The sequence below is a fragment of the Puccinia triticina genome, chromosome 7A (genome assembly GCF_026914185.1).
Source record: "Puccinia triticina chromosome 7A, complete sequence".
Classification (NCBI taxonomy): Eukaryota; Fungi; Basidiomycota; class Pucciniomycetes; order Pucciniales; family Pucciniaceae; genus Puccinia; species Puccinia triticina.
The window spans coordinates 1373342-1391974 of NC_070564.1; the positions used below are offsets into that span (position 1 = coordinate 1373342).

General features: G+C 47.7%; 3 protein-coding genes across 3 annotated transcripts; all 3 read right to left on the reverse strand.

The window, feature by feature from the left end:
- Window positions 1–1024: 1024 nt before the first annotated feature.
- PtA15_7A165 (uncharacterized protein) lies at window positions 1025–1880 on the reverse strand (the record flags this gene model as incomplete). The annotated part of the gene is made up of 4 exons (XM_053170743.1): window positions 1025–1054; window positions 1118–1267; window positions 1322–1714; window positions 1779–1880. The coding sequence occupies 4 exons, from the start codon at window positions 1878–1880 to the stop codon at window positions 1025–1027; spliced, it is 675 nt and encodes a 224-aa protein (XP_053021994.1).
- Window positions 1881–3471: 1591 nt separating this feature from the next.
- On the reverse strand, window positions 3472–4486 carry PtA15_7A166 (uncharacterized protein; the record flags this gene model as incomplete). The annotated part of the gene is made up of 2 exons (XM_053170744.1): window positions 3472–3613; window positions 4377–4486. The coding sequence occupies 2 exons, from the start codon at window positions 4484–4486 to the stop codon at window positions 3472–3474; spliced, it is 252 nt and encodes an 83-aa protein (XP_053021995.1).
- Window positions 4487–14143: 9657 nt separating this feature from the next.
- PtA15_7A167 (uncharacterized protein) lies at window positions 14144–17099 on the reverse strand (the record flags this gene model as incomplete). Its single annotated transcript, XM_053170745.1, has 5 exons — window positions 14144–14441; window positions 14526–14706; window positions 14801–15206; window positions 15285–16330; window positions 16394–17099. 5 exons carry the CDS (start codon window positions 17097–17099, stop codon window positions 14144–14146), a joined length of 2637 nt encoding a protein of 878 aa, XP_053021996.1.
- Window positions 17100–18633: the final 1534 nt, after the last annotated feature.

The window sequence follows — 18633 nt, forward strand, 5'->3', positions numbered from 1 at the left end:
GATGTGTTTTCCCACGGTCAGCTTTACGTCGCGTTGTCCCGAGTGTCGAATGTCGACGACCTCCTCGTCGTCAAGCCATCTGTGCGTGAAGGCATCCTGAATGTCGTTCATAGACAAATTTTTTCGGACGTGAGGCCAAGTCAGTTCAATTTTGTTTTTACAATGTCCTGACTTGACCACTGAGACGACCATTGAGTTTCAGGTGAAACACTCCCGGGCAGTGACTCGTCACCTCCCACCTACGATCCCACAATCATTGACGCCGCGGACGCAATTACGGATGAATGAAGGGTTTTTTTCGGCCGTAAGTATACTTAAGATAGATTGTCTTGATTGGCAAAGTGGAACTGTTGTTGTTTGATTTGCGTTAATTTCGCCCTCTCGCCGTTGGCGCATGGCCCTTAGACATTAATCTGAGAGTTTTTAGCCGAACGTTTTAATGCCACTCGCAGGCTCTTCATCATATTGTTTGTTCTAGAATCGACGTTTCGATGGTATTACACTATCTACTGATTGCTTATATCTCATACAAAACGTAACGTAGCTCGATGTTTGTCCCCGATGCTATCACATCATGCCGAGGTTACTAAAGGTATATTATCCCGAACCCGTTATCAGACCAAGCCTCCTTCAAGTTGTGAGCTGTGAGGTCAATTTTCATAGCATACGAACTGCACCATTATGTATCCATTTATAGTTGGGGTGCAATTTAGCTCGTAATTGTTATCGCGGTGTGCACAATTAGTTACTTGGTCGACTTGCTTGGCCTTCATTGGCTTGACGTGACTGGGCTTTTCTCAAGATTGGGTTGATGATTGGGACAACGACGAGATAGAAGCGCATGATAATCACGAAATCTTGGTCTTTATAATTCCTGTTGTTGGGCGGACATTTGTTGAATAGCACAGTTGGGCATTATAAGAGATAACAATATGAACACTGAATGATTAAGAAAGGCACCATTGAAATTGCAATTTGAGTATATTTCATCTTGCTGCAACGCCGGCGTAGACTGGCAATTCTATTACAGCCTAACTGCCGCATGGCTTATGACCTAAGTCGTATCATCTTGTTAGTATACGCTAAGTGTGAGCCCGAATGAATTGACTTCACGAACCTCAACAACAAGAGGCCTCTGTGAGCCGTCACCGCGACTTAAGTATCCTCGAAATTTTACGATATCGCCAACAGCATATTGGCTCTTTAACTCTTCTGGTACGTCCGCCGTTTTGACAATCACAGTTAGGTTCAACACTGAGACAGCATCCTGGAGTGTAAAGTCAGCTCAGTCTCAGTATGTATAAGTCATTAGGTGACTTACTGGGGTCAGGATATTAATATTGAACTCTGAATAAGCGGGCGCGGAATGATCATCTTTCGAAACAGAAAATACTTCTTGTATAGACCCTCGGCCTTCAACTATCATTCTGTTGAAGAGAAACGGGCAAATAACAGGCATGTGGCGTCGGGCCAAAAGCGGGTTAAGCTCGAAGATCTGATTACCACTCTCATCAGCGTTGATGTTTCCCGATATCGTATAGGAATCTCCTGCAGAGAGACTATATCCGTATTCGGTCAAATTTGGGGATTTGAGGACCACTGCGATTCTCGAGGTGATAGCCGGATTGTGATTATTCACGCGCATGATTCCTCTAGGGACCGTTAAGAGGAGTTTGTAATTGATGAATTGCCCTTCGGTCGTCGTCTCGCGATCCTATTCGGGTCTATCAGTGTTAGATATAGTTTGGAAGTCATCGTGAATCAGATTGAAGCCTCACAATTCCATAAATTTTCACTGCGCCTTGGAAAATTAGGTTCTCGTCGCCTGCGCTATTGTTGATGCGGAAAAACGTCTCATGTAGACTTTGATATGAACTCATGGCGTCTCGTGAATTTATAAATGGGCGGCGAATACTCTGCAAGGTCATTGGCAGTATTTATTGTGCGGCTTCCGGGAATCATAAGCCGCATTTATTGGACCAGGCATAGGCCTGTTGCCTACTCAACTTGTCATGTGAGTGGAGCTGGGTTGCCTGGCCACGTTTGCCGGGGCACAAACTATGACAACAAGTCCGACACATTGCCTTTTAGTCGACTTTGACTATAGCTTTGGCTAGACAAATTGGAGCATTTTGGGCGCGGCGCTAGGTCTGACTGCCACGGCCTCGCAGTTGACTGCCAGCCTTTGATTTGAGCCGCAGTCCCGACAAATACGCCTTCACCAACGTTGCGAGGTACCGATTCTTCGCGATGAATGGGCCTCAATTGATATCAACGTGAGCTTACGTCTAGGCTATACCGTAATTAAGGACCATTCCTGAAAAATTGGAGTATTTGGTCTACTGGATTTGATTTCAGTAGCTATTTTGATGTTGAGTTACTGGATCATACCAATGAAAATTGATCCTAGCCCAAAAATAGTAATGGCTCAGATGCCATGTTGAAATGAGTGACAGAAATGATCTCATATGTTGGGAGAGGATGTCAGGATTTGATTTATGAATCAAAGGCTGAGGGTGAATGTTTTGCATGTGTGGTCGATTACATTTGGCTTGCTGGTACTCGTAATGAGACCTTGTGCGCGATCTTGTTCCTTAATGTTGGCTTGCGTGTCATGTCGACCAAAGCTTTGAACTTAGGTTCAAGTTAAGGGCATAACTCGCAACTTGAACAACTGTCTTGGTGCCTCGTGTTTGGGGATGATTGAAATGAAAAGCATCGTGTAGATTAGGTCTGAAAACATCCTCGATATCGAGCGGAGTGTTTAATTCTGCGAATCGACATTAACCTATTGACCAGCGCATCCGGAGAACATTGTCCAGCAGTTTGTGCTTCACGCTTAATCAAGTCACTTACGCTTGCAGGTTAACTCGTTTGGACGATTTCCGGTAAGCAGTTGTTTATTTTTCGTGTTTTTAATCCTGCCCAAGGATAGGGTGACCCGAGCTATGCGAAGGCTCAAAGGGAAAGCCGAATCCAACCATGCTGAAAGTTGATCCCTGTTGTTGCTGGCATCAACAAGCCGTCGAGCTACTCCACGCATCTGATCGCGATCGCGTTATTGGTTCAGCTGATCTGGCGTCCGAATCGTACAAGCTTCGGGTTTCCGTGAGCTCATGTGATTAAGTTATCCGTAAGTTGGTTTTGGACCCAGGTGTAGGATTCGCAACAATATTAACACGGAGGCAATGACTCTTGGTTAGGGTTGTTAATCATATACAACAAAGTAACTTCGGGAGCGACATGAATATCAACGCGAACGGGAATGGAGCAAATCACGAAGTTGCGGGAGGTCACTCTGATGGTCATGGTACATCGGGCCATCCTTTCAACATGACGATGGGCGTCGTTTTCGATTACAGCATTCCAATATCGGTCTCCTCAAGCATGCGCTGTTCCTGCTGCGGAGGAGTGCACTGGCGAGAGCAGACGGGTTTCTGTCTTCCTCATGGCAACTCGGATCAGGGTGACTCATGTTTGCATAAGGCTTTGGGCGAGCGGATCTACAGTCATGGCTGTGGCCAAAGCTTGGGGGAGACGGTGGCCGGTTCGCCTGTGTTGACATGAAGGTAAGAGGGCACCCGCCGCGTAATTCGCGGTATCTTCACGAAGGCTAACGTGATTGATCGGTGCAGATCAAATTAATCTCGAGGCCTTCCCAAAGGTTATGCGTATAGACGCGTTTCGGCGAGGGTCGCGATTTATGGGTTTGGTTGGGGGGCTCAGGCTTATGAGTATAACATTATACACGATCGGCGATACTGTCTATAGGCAAGCTTTGCCAACGCGAGGTGAATTAATGGCTGTTCAGCCTGGAAATAATTGGTTACGATTATTTGGCGCTTAGTCGTCATTTATCTAGATATGGTTTTTTGTCCCGCAATAGGGATTGTTTTTGAACGCGAATTTAAGTAGTAGTTACAATATAATTGCCGCACGGGTTGGCGTGATTTGAATTGATCGGTTTACTATGGATTTCAATGTTCGACGCCGAATACCCTTCCAGAATGTATCTATATACATAATATGAAGGTCAGAACAATTTTGACAGGTTTGTGTGAATGAGCTCTCACCACTACAACGGTTCGCCCATTCTCAACGTTGACCCCGGCCAAATCGCCGTAAAACCAGGCGCGGAGACCAATGTGGTTTGAATCTAGGTCGAAACTCCAATCCGCGCCTAAGGGTATTATGAAGTCGATGAGGAGCTTCGGCATGTCATTCTGGTCGAGGTGTTAGCTGCTTGGTCTATCGCTGTGACATTAGGCTGACTCACTACCGTGGTGTGTTCAAGGGTGATGGCGCAAACTGGTTGCTTGCTAAGAATATTGATCATCGAAAGTGCGCATATCGTTCCGACAGCGTTGACGGTCAACGGGGGTTCGTGGGCGGCGGCGCGCCGAAATGGACGTTGAGACGTCATGGACGAGGTGAACTTCAATTCCAGTGCGCCGTCCTGGCTAATTCCGTCGATGAACCCCTTCATGTTGTACACACGGCCGACGAGGGGAATTGCTCCATCGATGAATGCGCGCTGCAGGTTGATGGGAAAAAAATAGCGGTTCGCAGGCGGGCGGGGTGATAGCCATCTGCGGAATGTCGTTCCTTGGCCAAGCGGCGCGCCGTCGGCTTGTGTGGATATCTGTGCCGCTTTGTCAGATACTTGGTTCACCTCTGTAGTGACGGTCGTACTCACATGTTGATCGACGTATACATGGCCGCGAAAGTTGACCCTGTCGGCCAATAGCGTTTCGTGGGAAGTAGTCTTGAGAGTTCTATTGCTTGGGGCCATGGTTGCTGTCGTGTTTTAGGGTAAGCGTTGAGGAACTGTTGCGGATTGTGTTTGGGAGAGGGGGAGGGGTGGGGATTGTGGGGTACCATCGGAGCTGATTTTATGCGTGAGGGTGGGGTACGGGGCCGTGGCGTTGGAGTTGCGGGGAGAGAATGTTAGCGGACCATCCGTGGTGGGTGCGGCGATCGCGGCTGCCTGGTTCGTGGTGATTCGCCGCGGTGAGCTCTGGTGTGTTTTCGAACGTTGCGCCCGGCGCCTGTACCGATTGACGGGGCGGGGTTGGTAGCGCCTTGCCGGTGTTAGTGTTAAACTTTGGGCTGGGTGTTGGGGCGGCCGGGCGGCGGCTGGGCGGTGACGGCTTTGAATGCGATGGGCTGGGGGATTGGTGGTGGGTCGTTTCCTGGAGGGGAAGCCTTGGTCGCGGGGACCGATGGTATCGGGGGTAGGGCGCGCGCTCGGGGCGTACCTGCGGCGGCGGAGCCGCTTGGCCTCTAGCTGTCTTGTCTAATGATGAGTTGGAATCAATGTCATCCCTGGCCATGCACCAGGTTGACCTGAGACCCAACCCAACCTGCATCATCCTTAATTGGGTTGTTCAGGCAGCTTATTTGAAATTTTGACCCAAACTGCCCCAACCCGGCAGTTACCTTGCCTTGGGTTGGGTTTGGGCACTGTTTTCTGCCCCAAACACTTGTTTACATCCTGAGTCTAGAGGTAGCCTCTAGACTCATATCAATCTGTCAGGTATTGGGAAGAGAAGAACATGTTGCAGCTTAGGGTTCCTCTGCAGCTGGGAAACATGGTCTTGGCCTACAACCGTGCGCTGGAGACACAGTGGGGCAAATTGTTTGCCAATCAATGGAGCGGCTCTGTCCGCGTGGTTCAACAGGTTCATGGCGGCTCGTGCATTTTGGAGGAGATCAATGGCACCCAGTTAGCGTGGTGGTTCTCAGCAGATCAGGTGAAGAGGTAATTTTCCCGCAGAGGCACAGGAGTACAAAAGTAATTCCTCACATGTGTATGCATCTCCAGGGTATCTACTACTGTGATTTCAAAACCCTACTCTATGCCACATTTGTGAACACTGCGGCAGCCTTTGGTTCTTTTGTCCCCCCTTTCCGTCTTAGGTTACACCATGAAAAATATGAGCGGACTAGGTGTCAGATGATGTGAAGCTAATTCCAGCCTTTATTCCAACCTCACTCCCAGGAACAATTGTTGAAAACCCCTGATAATGACAAGGGGACCATTGTTATTCAAGGGGTTTTTTGTTGGAGTACCACTGGACTTTCAACACATGTTACTGCATGTCACCTGACACCTATTCACATCAATTTTTTCGTGGTGTTATTTCATCCCCTGTTTTTTTTCCTTTTCAACTTTTCCAGGGATGGCATATGAGCAGTCTAGGGACAGGGTGTTGTGTAGAGAGCTCCGAGTGATCAATACTTTTCATCTAGAAGAGAGGAAAAGAGACTATATAGACTATCTACACGGACTGTGACATGTGTCGCAGTCGAGTACTGTGACTATGTCACAACATCCCCCCCCTCAACAAGACACTGATAAACATGAGAGAAAAGAAACAAAAGAAACAAAAAACATAATAAAGAGGGAGAAGAAAGAAAGAAAGAAAGAAAGAAAAGAAAAAAAAAAAAAAAAAAACTAGAAACCCTGTACCGCCTTCCCACACTTTCCATGTGCCAGTCGACCTAAAGACTTTGTGAGAACATCTGCAAGTTGATCGCATCCCGGGATCCATTGCAGGTCGGTCTTCTTCTCATAAAGAGCTTGATTCGTCACATAGAAGTCGCGTTCAATGTGATGGGTCCTCTTGTTGGACGCGTCTTCGCAGCCTATTTTAACCGCCGCTTGATTGTCGCAGAATATTCTTACCACGAAGTCAGCGCCAATAATGTCAGATAGGAGGTTCCGGATCCACAACGCGTGTCTCGTGGCATGCCCAAGCGCCATATATTCCGCCTGACACGTGGAGCTTGCAACAGTTACCAGGCGACGTGATACCCACATGATGGGCGCGCCGTACAGGCGGATGAGCACACCGTAGGTTGATCTTGAGTTTGGTCCCCCCCAGTTGGCGTCCACAAAACACTCCACGGGAAAGTTGCCAGCATTCTTGGGATTGATCAAAAGCGGTGTGTCTCTAGAGTTCGCCAGGTAACCTATTAGGTGCTTCAGTCCCTTCCAATGTAGAGTAGATGGCTTTGCGGAGAAGCGCGCAAGATAGTTCACACTGTAGGCGATGTCCGGTCGCGTCCCAACCGTAACGTAGCTTAAGCCGCCCACGGCAGATAAGTAGTCTGAGCTGTTGATGCCTTCTTGATCTTCCTCAGAGTTGGTGGAGAAACCTTCAGGGAGTGGAGTTGAGTTTAAAGTAGTCCCATCCCACCGCTCTTTCAGAATTTTTGAGATCAAGTTTGGTTGAGTTAGCTCAAAACCATCAGCTGTCCTTTTGATTTTTACGCCTACCATGCTAGTCAGTCCTTCCTCCCATTTTATTTCAAGGCTGCCCTTCAGTTGCTGTTCTAGTTTCCGTAGCTCTGTATCAGATGAGCCAGTCACAATTCCGTCGTCGACATGAACCCATATGATAGAGCGATTCTTTTTGTTGCTGAGTGTGTAAACACTAGAGTCGTAATAGCTGGAAGAGTAACCGAGATCCTTCAATGTCCCACTGAGATGTTTCCACCAACATCTCGCTGCTTGCTTGGTCCCGTAGAGCGCTCGTCGCAGGAGACAAGCCTCGCCTGCGTTCACATCTAGTCCTTCTGGTGCCTGGACCCAAACTTCCTCATCTATCGGAGCATTGAGGTAAGCCGCCACAAAGTCAAAATTATATATTGGCCAATTGTTCTTGGCTGCTATGGTCAGCAGGACGCGCATCGAGGTGAATGTAGCCGTGGGTGCAAATGTGTGAGCGAAATCGGTGCCCTCTTTCTGATTGAAGCCCTTGGCGACGTACCGCGCCTTGAATTTTGTGGAGCCGTCGGCGTTGGTTTTCCGCGCAAAAACCCACCGGGCACCCAGTCTTCTCCTGTTTGACGGTAACTTGCGCACAATCCATACTGACTTCCGCCGGAGATTTTCTAGCTCTGTATCTACGGCAGCTTTCCAGTGCGTGGCGTCTTTAGATCGCATTGCTTCTTTGAATGTCCTGGGTACGGATTCCGAACTATCAGCGCAGTTTGCTTGGCATTCATCAACAGACTCTTCCTGTTTCTTGACTTTTAGTTCATTGGTGAAGTCATTCAGGCGAAGGTGTTTCGATTCAGTCGTTGGAGTCAGCTGTTTAGTGGCTTTTGCAGGCTCTTTGTCATCTTTAGTGTTCTCAGCCGGGCCTGATGGAAGTGCATTGCGCCCAAAGTCCGCCCACGCCGAGGATATCATCTTCTTCGTCTTCGGGATCCAGAAGGTCCAACCTTTAGAGTCTGGGAGGTGTCCAACAACCAAGCCCTCGACCGCCCTATCATCGAGTTTTTTCCGTTTTTCTGGTGCTACAAGCACATATGCCTGAGAGCCAAAAACCCTGGTTCTGTCCAGTTGAGGTTTTTCGCCGTAAAAGCATTCGTAGGGTGTCTTATCTTTGGTTACACGATTTGGGATCCGGTTTAGCGTCCAAGCAGACCACATGAACGCGTATCCCCAGAATTCACGGCCTAATTCGCTGTCATAAAGTATGCTACGACCCATATCGGAAACAGTCCTGTTATACCGTTCAGCCGCTCCGTTTTGAAAATGATGGTAAGGCAAGGAACGCTCGGCTACAATTCCTTTCTCACTGAGGAACTTACCCAGGACTTTTGAGTCAAATTCGCCGCCGTTGTCGGATCTTAGAACCTTCAATTTTGAGCCTGTTTGTGTCTCCCACCGCGTGATTGTTTGCATTAACATTTCAGCCGCTTCTGCTTTAGTCTTGAGGACCTTGACTTCGCTGTACGACGTAAAAATGTCCCGGATAGTGAGCGCATATTTACCTCCAGACATAGTGGGTGTGTCAAAAGGTCCCATCAGGTCAACACACACTACTGACAATTTCGCGAGGCAGCGATTGGTCGGACCCAAAGCTGATGTCCTTGTTGCTTTGCAAATAGAGCAAACGGGGCACTTGATTGATCCGCTTGGCATTGTTGCAGGGAGTCCATATCCTAGCTGAAGTTTTACCATGCGACGGATTTTTCTCAGGCTTGCATGTCCGAAGAGCCTATGCCAGAAAAGGAGGGTCTTCTCATCAGGGGTCAGATCTTCGGCTCTCCAAGTGAATTGGTTGTGTTCAACCAAGTTGGGCGATTTAAAAATAGCATGTGTATATATTTCAGGAACATCAATGGAAATACACGATTGGGGAGAAGGTATCGTAGGGGAAACAAGAGCTCGGAGAGGTCGCTGTAATGGCCAGGTGTTGGTAGCGGGATCAAAATTGCTCCTCATAAGGAGGCTTCCGTCTCTAGAGATGAGGTCAATTGAATCGAAGTTTCCGTTGACCTTGAAACGAGCGTCAGATTTCTTGAACGCAGCAACAGACAGTAAAGTTGACCTAGCCCGCTCACAGAAATAAACGTTCTTAACAACGATGATTGTTTTCCTCATCCCGACAAATTTCAAAGTACCCGTGCCTGTGATGAAATCACAAGCCGAGTCAGTCGCTACTTTCACGGCAATAGGTTGAGCAAGGGGGGCGAAATCAAACAGTGCATACCTATCGCCTGTGACATTGTCGGAGGCACCGGAGTCCCAAATGACTTCTTGGCTAGTCCGGTCGAGTTTCATTTCACGGAGATCAAAACGGTGGCCGGACGGTTTGGCTGATAAGTTTTCATTTTCGAAAACATGTTCAACTTCTTCATCCTCTTCGGCAAAAAGATCGGGGTTGATCTGTCTTGCCTCAACCTGTTTGTTGGTCTGAGCGGGGCTGGAGGACTTATTTTGGTTGAAGGCCGCCGGACGAGGAAGATTAGAGGGCATGGTGAGCGGTCTGGATTCGGGTTGGGATGGCCTGATGTATGGCAACCGGTCGAAGTTGTAGGTTATTGAACAGGGCGGGAAGTTTGCGTTCGGAACAGGCCGGCGGGTGGTAGGATGATTGCCGGGGTTGTTCTTCCTGCTGATGGGGCAATGGGAGGACATGTGGCCGATTTGTTTGCAGATGTAGCAGCGCGCTGGCTTGTTGATAGCCATAGCAGTTACTTCGGCCTCGTCGATAGATCCTGAAACGGGGACTTCGCTAGATCCTGAAACGCTAGTGTTAGTGCGGCTAGCTAGACTGACGTTCAAAGCCGAAGTATCCTCGCGGCCAGTCGTTTGTGCTAGGTTGTGCTCGGCCCGTGCGGCGTCCCAGTAGCGCAGTACATCTTCAACCCCTGGGGACGAATCTTCATGCGTTTCCATAAACAAATCGATTTTCCGATCGACGACAGGGCGAAGGTGATCATTGAGGTTCCCTTGGAGTATAAAGGAGCGGATGGTGTCCCAGGTAAGGTCGACGCCTTGCTCTACAAAGGTTCTTGCACAGTTGTCGAACTCGGCGAGGACTTCGGCGGAGCTGTTGAAGTTGGAGAGTGAAATAGACTTGAGAGTTTCCCACGCCTGTAATTGCCGCGCACGGTTGATAACGCGGAAACGGGATGCAAGATGCGCAAAAATCTCGGCCGAACTGTCGAGATCCAAAAGGTTGCACGCGAGATCATTGTGAACAGATGAGTAGATGATCCCGCGGGCGATCTCTTCGTGGTATGCGTTCACAGGTGCGTTCTCCTCCGGAGTGTAGAAGTCAGGATTACGAAATCTCTTCGAGGCTGCCGCCCGGAGGGCCTGCTCCCATCGACGCACATTGGAACCGTCGGGTTTGAGGAAATCTTCACTGGCGAAGTCCTTGATTGCAGCTGTGACTATTGCCGAGATTTTGGAGTCCTCATCAAGTTCCCAGCGGGCGTGTGATCTAGCTTCTTCTGCTGTCCTACAAGCGCGATCCTCCTCGCGGCGTGCTTGCTCGGCCTCACGTTGAAGGCGCATCTCGTTCACAAGATTTGCGATATCGCTGCTGGAAACTGCTGGTTGGTGGCCGGGTGATGTCGGGACGTTCATCCGGTTGGTTTTTGAGTCGTCCAGGTGTGGGGCCGGTTCAGTGCGCCTCCAGTTAGCCGCCGACGAACCAATGGTGCGGCCGGTGATTCGCGGTTGGAAGGTTGTCTCCGCAGGCGCCTCGTCCGAATCCGATTGGGCCCGGTTTTTTCCTTTGTCCAGTCCAAAGTAGGTTGAGGGGCCTTCTTGACGACTGGTCTCTGAGGGAATTCGGTTGAGACGGCGTCTGAAGTAATCGTTTGATGCCAGTTGTGGGCCCAGCACCGACCTCATCGTCGGATTCTTCGGCGTGTTACGGTCGATCGTCCGCAGACCAGGTATTGGACCTGAGAGATTGGATGACCTGGGAATGAAACGGCCGGAGGGTGGTTTATCGTCTGCCATTCGGAGGAGAGGGGTAATGGAGAGATAGAAGAGAAAAAAAAAAAGAGGAGTTGTCCACAGTCGGCGTAGGCGTTCCAAGGTTAAGCAGATCGAGACCTCTCTTGCTGGGTTTTCTTGCTAAGTTTAAACCCAGTTTATTATTCTCGCAGCGGCGTCGTAGCTATGGGTGATCAGCCCAACGCAAATATCTGCAGGATATTCACCACAAGCTCGCTTAAAGAACAACAAACTAAGAATATCCCTGCAAGGGTAACCGCACAAGAGTAGGAATTACTGTCAACTGACTCTCCCGAGGTCGAATTCGGTCGGATAATCAGGGAGGTAGAGAAGAAAGAGAAAAAGTTTGATATGATGTGTATTTTTTTTTTTTTTTTTTTTTTTTTTTTTGATTTGTTTTGCGATTTTGTAGATTTGCGGTGTTAAGAGGTGGATAGATAAGTGAAGAAAGAGGAGAAAAGAAACTGGTTCGGAGATGTGTGTAGAAGGGCAAAAGGAAACTTGCTCGCTGGCGGACTACGATGACTCGTCTGATTCGACTACGGTGCTCGTTCGTTGTTTGAACTACGGGGAAAGCTCGTCCTTACGCCAGCTACGTGTATTTGATAGATAAGATTATAGTTATATGTTATTTCTTTGAAGATGCGAGCTACTCTAGCGAGAGGGTCATAACCTGTTGTGTAGAGAGCTCCGAGTGATCAATACTTTTCATCTAGAAGAGAGGAAAAGAGACTATATAGACTATCTACACGGACTGTGACATGTGTCGCAGTCGAGTACTGTGACTATGTCACAACACAGGGTACAGGCAGTCTTTCAGTTCAAATCAGGGCACATTGCATGGAAGGACCTCAAGACGTCAAGGCACTCATGGCACAGCAGCACCCTCAAGACATTTCAGGAGTTCCTTTTCTATATTGTTTATTGTTTTATGCTATGTTTCATTCTTCATTTTTTTTCTCCCCTGTGATCTTTTGTCATTATCTGATTGCATGTGTTGGATGGTTGCACTGGGGAGGGTTTGGTTTTATTTCTTCTTTATCTTTTTTGTGTGTGTTTTTTTGTGTGCGCATGCAGGGTGAGAGGATGGGTCCGCAGTGCGCAGTGCCTCCCCAAGTCTGAGTTTGGCCTTGAACTCAGAGGAAGGGAGGCATGAACCTTCTCTGATCTCATATAGGAAATTCATGAACTTGATCAATCTGATCTGGTGCCCTCCATAACACCGCCCAAGCTTATTCATCTGAGTTATTCTCCCACGTTCCCAAGCTTCCCCTCTTCAACCCTCAGGAATAGCCCTCACAAGAATGGCCACTGAGCGGCCAGTTTTTGATGGTTTTACTTGAAAAAATATGTACAAGACAGCTCAGATTGAGGGCTATAACCAGCTAGAGCATCCACATTGGTTGTGGATTAAGGAAGGATTAGTGTAACTAATCCTCCTTGGCAACCGCATTGGGTCCAATTTAATTGGACTAAACTCCTCCCGGGAGTACGATTTGGAGTAAGTGGGAGTAAATTTACTCCTTGCTAATCCTGGGAGTAACGCTGCATGCAGACACTCCTCCCCACCCAGAAGTTTTTACCAAACACAGATTACATCAGCTGTAGGTGCATACAACATACTCACTCATCAATTAAGCCTGCACCAATGTGGTTGACCACCCGGATTAGCGCTAATCCCGGAGTAAGCTAATCCGCTACTCCTCAAGTTACACCCGCACCAATAGGGATGCTCTTATATGGGTATTTGAATTGAAAGTTGAGAGAGAAAGGCAATAGAGATGTTAATACAAAATGTGTGATTTTCTGCACAAAAGCTTGTCAGCCTCAGGCAAAGAATGTAACTTTAGTCCTGAGCCTCTCCTTTGGAGACGCTCCGCGTCTCCTTGGAGAGGCTTAGTTAAGCTTGGGTAGCGTTGTTCATCCGGACATTAAGTCCGCCATTGACCATCCGTCAGACATTTAGATCAGAAGCGTTGATTCAGAGTCCCTATTACACTGCGGGCATTTAGGTGTCGCTGTTAGGTTCAGTCTGTCGGAGAGAAGGGTTGGGTTCTGGGTTCTTCTGGTTTTCTAGCTTAATTGGTAAATTGCTAGATGAGGGAAGAGGATGGATCTCCCCCCGGCTCCTCCTTATGATGAGGAGCGTGACATGTAAGTGTAACTACAAGACATGTCCAGGGATGAGCTTGGCGCGCGGGCGCAGCTCATAACAGTCGCTCCCGGATGCCGCGACATCATGACAAATCAGGCTGGCGTGACTGCGGCAGTAGGCGCAGTGACTGCGCATGTAACCCCCGACAAATGTCGCGGCAGGGAGGATCCACAGAGAGATGTCTACCTCCTTGGTCACACTACAGGCATGTAGCTGTCGCTGCGGGATGCAGCGTCACCCTGTTGTTGCAAGCCCGCGTGACTGCGCAAGTAGGCGCAGTCACTGCGGCCGCGACCCCAAATGCAACGTCAGGTGACGCTGCGGGTACGAATCACACCTATTTGCCCGTAGTGTCATCGGCCGCCTGGCCCAATGGTCAAGGCGCCTGCCTACGATCCGAAATCGCGAGCAGGAGACTCCAGGTTCGAGTCCTGGGGCGGTCGAATTTTTGTGTCTGCCGTGGGACTTTTGACATTCGCGCCGCGCCAACTCGCAATCAATCTCCCACCGCATCCCTGCGGCTTAAGAAAAAGATGATGCGAGAAGGCTATGGAGTATCTTTTCGTGTTTTCACAACGACGGGTTTACTTCTTGAAGTAGACCGCCTACTTCGCGATAAAGTAAAAAAAAACCATGCCAATTAGAAATCTAAAGCAGAAGAAAAAATTGAAGGAGAATGGAAACTAATACAAAGCTGAAAAGAAGTGAAGATGTGATTAAGAGAGTTCATTTAAGGCGTTCACGGAGCGATTCAACCCGACAAGATGAGAATGATTCTGATTAGAGAGAAAGTTTTCAATAACTTGAGGGTCCTTAATAAAACAATTATTGATTTTCCGGGGACGATGATGATTGCTCTGATTAGTTTTGGATCTGGTGATCAGTGAATTATTCTTGATGATCAATGGGTCCGATAGTTTTTCTTTCAATTGGGTTCGTAAAATCTTCGCCTGGCTCATCGCTTTATTGTCTCCCTTCGGCTTTGTTTGTCTGTCTTTTTCATCTGCATCAGACCTGTCAAAAAAAGAGAAAGATGAACATGTGTCCAAAGTGATGTTGACTATCACATCGAAGCAGAACTGAAAAGAAAATACTGACTCATCGTTCGAGTTATCCAGGTCGATCTCGAGCATCTCAGCGGTCTTTTTCATCCAGTTATCATCGTGAGATTGTTTGGTCGATTTGTGCTCCAGATTATCGATTTTTCTAGCCAACTCCAATAGCTCTTTCAACTTATTCGAAATTGAATGCTCAATCGGCGGAGATGGTAAATCATCGGCTAAGATAAAAAAGACTCAGTGAGAAAAAGAGGAGGAAATGGGGGGAAGGTATGCTAATAAAGAAGAGGGTGGAAAAGGGTTAGAACTACGAACCTCTTCCCAAATTTTTCATCAGACTTCTCCAAGTTTTGAGTTCGTCTGGCGCAATGAGAGCCAAAGCAACGCCGCCTTTTCCAGCTCTGGCAGTCCTACCGGAGCGATGGACATAGCAATCCGAAGACCTAGGGATCTGGTAGTGGATGACATGGTCAACTTGCGGGATATCCAAGCCTCGTGCAGCCACGTCAGTCGACAGCAAGATCGAATTCGAACTGGAACGGAAACGATCTAATGATTTCAATCGTGACCGTTGCTGCATTTCTGAATGCAATGTTAACACAGTCGAGTGGGGTAACAGCAGGTTCAACATCGGCGATAACCTTCGAAGCGCAGAGATCGAGGATAAGAATACAATCGTCCGCCCCGTGTAACGTAGCATGAAGTGCAACAAGTATAGATCCTTACAGTTACAATCGGTAGATAATTTATGTCAGTAATCTGGGAGAAATAGCTGATCCTGTTGGTAAGCTGAACTGACTTTGTCTTTAAGCACGCATTCGATCTTGCACTCCTTGAGTCCACCGACCATTCTTCCTTCCGGAGTTAAATCGATCAATTCTGGATGTGGATCTCTAAAATCGATCTGTTCCAGTAAGTCATGCATCGGATCGGCAGGGGGTATTGAGCCCCCGACAGTTGGCGGTTTTCCCTTGAAGGACCTCTTCTTTAGATTGATCTGCAAGTTCTTATCCATAGTGGCTGAAAAAACCATCGTCCTGATCTTCTCTTTGATGAAATTATCCGCGTTACTCGCTTTCGAGGTCCATTCATCTTCCCATTCTTCATCTTGATCATCATCCTCTTCGCCATTCTCTTGTCGAGCACGGCGCTGTTTGGGGCGTTTAGTCAATTTCAGGATCTTTTCGAGTTCTTCAAAGTGGCCCTTCTCAATCATCTTATCAGCCTCGTCGATGATTAACCAGTCCAACTTGCGCTTGATTCCCTCTGCAAATTCGTCCCAACTTTGGATCATATCCCAAAGCCGACCGGGTGTGGCGATGACGATGCAGCCTAGACCACCTTTTCCGGGCTCCATCAGCTTCTTGCTTCGTTCGAGTTGTTTGCGTTGCTTGGCCATCGCAATCCCACCGCAAATCGAGACTGTCGTGATTCCCGTCCGATTTTTCGAAGAGCTAGGCTCACCCATTGTACTTTCTTGTGACGGATCAGTCTCACTGCACATTGCCTTAAGGAATGTGTCTATATGAGTTTTCACTTGAAGACATAGCTCCCGAGTTGGGGTCAAGATTAGTGTGACTATAGGCAAAACTTGCGGACTTGATTTCAATGTCGGCGAGGGCGAAGAAAGGAGGAGTGCATTGAGGATTGGAAGAGCATACGCCAGCGTCTTGCCCGACCCTGTCTCGGCAATCACGACTAAATCTCGAGGTGAATCCGTGGAACTGAGTGAGACAGGTAAACTCGCTTCCTGTACAGCGGTCGGTTTGGTGAACGAGAGCTGATACAAGGCACGTTTGATCGGACTGGCCAGCTTGATATGTGACCAAGCAGGTAGTAGGGACTCTATATGGGGTCATAACTCGTCAGTGAAAGGTTGCGGCTTATGAGGGAAAATGGAGCGCTGACCATCGAAGGGTAACATAATCAACTGATCATCAACGTCTCTTTCCATGTCTGACATTCCATCAAGATCAGCAGTCGCAGCCCAGTCAACATTATCCAGTTCATCGTCCACTTCTTTATTTTCTCGCTGTTTTCGTTCAGTTTGACCATCATTGACAGAATCGGTAGTGGTGAGGTTCTTGGGTTGAGCACTCTTCTTGAGTTCCCTTAGCTTAGCCAGTCTCTCCTTCTTAGCCTGTTTCCTTAGTTCTTTATCGATCGTTGCTTGACTTGGTGTGACTTCTGTAACTTCGGAATCGAGGCTTTTCACGTGGTCTTGATGGTCTTGATCTTCAAGCGTCGGGTTTTTCTCATTATCATCATTTTCTTCCAGTCGATCCAGATTGCGTTTACGGCTAGACTGTTTGATATCTTCCCAAACCGAGCCATCGAGTTCTTCCAAGCCTAATAATCCGCCCCCATCCGGGTCGAAGGCTAGACCATCACCCATGAAGTCAGGTAGTGGGACCTTCTTCCAAGGAAGCTTATCAAATGCCGTGGGTTTTGTTGAGTCGATTCCCATGTCAAATGATGGTATCGGAGCTGGTGAGTCCTCTGCTTCGCTTTCAATAATTCCAATCGGTTCATTATCATCGAATTGTGGCTCTGGCTCCGGTTCCTTGACTTGCTCGGTTTCTTTTCTTCGTGTTCTTTTGAAAGGTCGAGCCATTTTGAGAAACTCTTTGAAGATATGAATTACTTCGGATCCTCGGTGGGACTTTGGAACATCACTTACTTGGCATTGGCAAGTTGCATATGCAATGTGACTCACTTTGAAATTGCTTTCACATTTTTACCTGAGCCTGCAGAACCAGATCTGGAGCCTTGAGACTGCACTTCTCCCAAGCAAATGAACTAAGATTATCTTTGGGCTCTACATATGTACATCAGTGTACATCCATGTGCAAGGGCTACAGATTTGATGGAAAGTTGTTAATAGGGTTATGGTGTTCAAAATTGCATAAGGCCCCGTTTGGAGCCAATATAAATATAGGTGATATAATCATTTGTAAATTCAATAAAAAATACAAAACTCAACATAAAGAATCCAATTTTTTTTTTGTAGGAAACCTACAGTACTGGTCTCATCAACTATGAAGTCAGATTTAACTGATTCAGCCATCTTCAGCACCATAATACCATTATATTGCTTTGTTTTGGTCAAAAGCAACATAATGGTACTACAGTACTGAATATGGCTGAATCAGTTGAATCTGACTTCATAATTGAAGAGAACAGTATTGTAGGTTGCCTAGAAAAAATATTTGGAGGCTTTATGTTGAATTTTGTAGTTTTCATTGAATTAACCAATGATTATATCACCTATATTTATATCGGCTCCAAACAAAGCCTAAGATTTTTTTACATATTTATGGTGTTTAAAATTGCATAAGCAATTTCTTACATAAAATCATAACAGCATACCCAAACAAATTTTTATGATTCCCCCGACTCCCCCAGCATATCAATGCATAAGATCTTAAGACAGGCCGGCAGCCACTTAAGACACCGGCCGGCAGCTGCACATAACCCAGCACCCAATCACACTTCACATGTCGGCGCAATCACCGGCATCAAGCCAAGAATCTCTGCCGGCTTTACAATCTCAACAGGTTTTAACACCTCTGAATGGCTCTCCTTCTATCCAAGCAGGAATTGGCGGCCAATCAGGCAGTAAACAACAAGGTGAATCAAAGAATGGCTCGGGCCAACAAAGAGATGTCTGGCGCAGCTGCAACGGCTGAAGAAAAGCACCCCACCCCCTGAAACTGACCCCAAACTGTTGCAGCTCCAACTACGTGAGAAGCAGTTGAATGTTGAGGTACGCGAGATCAAAGTTGCAAACGCAAAGGCCAACTCTGAACAAAAAAAAGCAATGCAGCTGCATTTCAGCGAGCTTGGATGATGCAGGACTTCTTGAAGTCCGGGTTATCCTATGTGCAAGCAAAGGAAGCAACCGATGATCTCCTTGGATCTTCAATCTGTTGGTGTTCAAGGAGTGCCAGGATCATGATGCAGAAGAAGGGAAAGCAGCAGCCGGTTACAATTGTTTGGTATTACTGTTCATTGATCTGGAGTCTTGCAAAGCAGGTGAAAAGGAGAAACTGGAGGTCTTGGATCAATGCTTTGTGTTCCGAGTGGCGTGGCATGCCAGTCGGTGGTCGGCTGGTGCGAGGAGGTCCGGTTGGAGGAGTTGCTTGGCC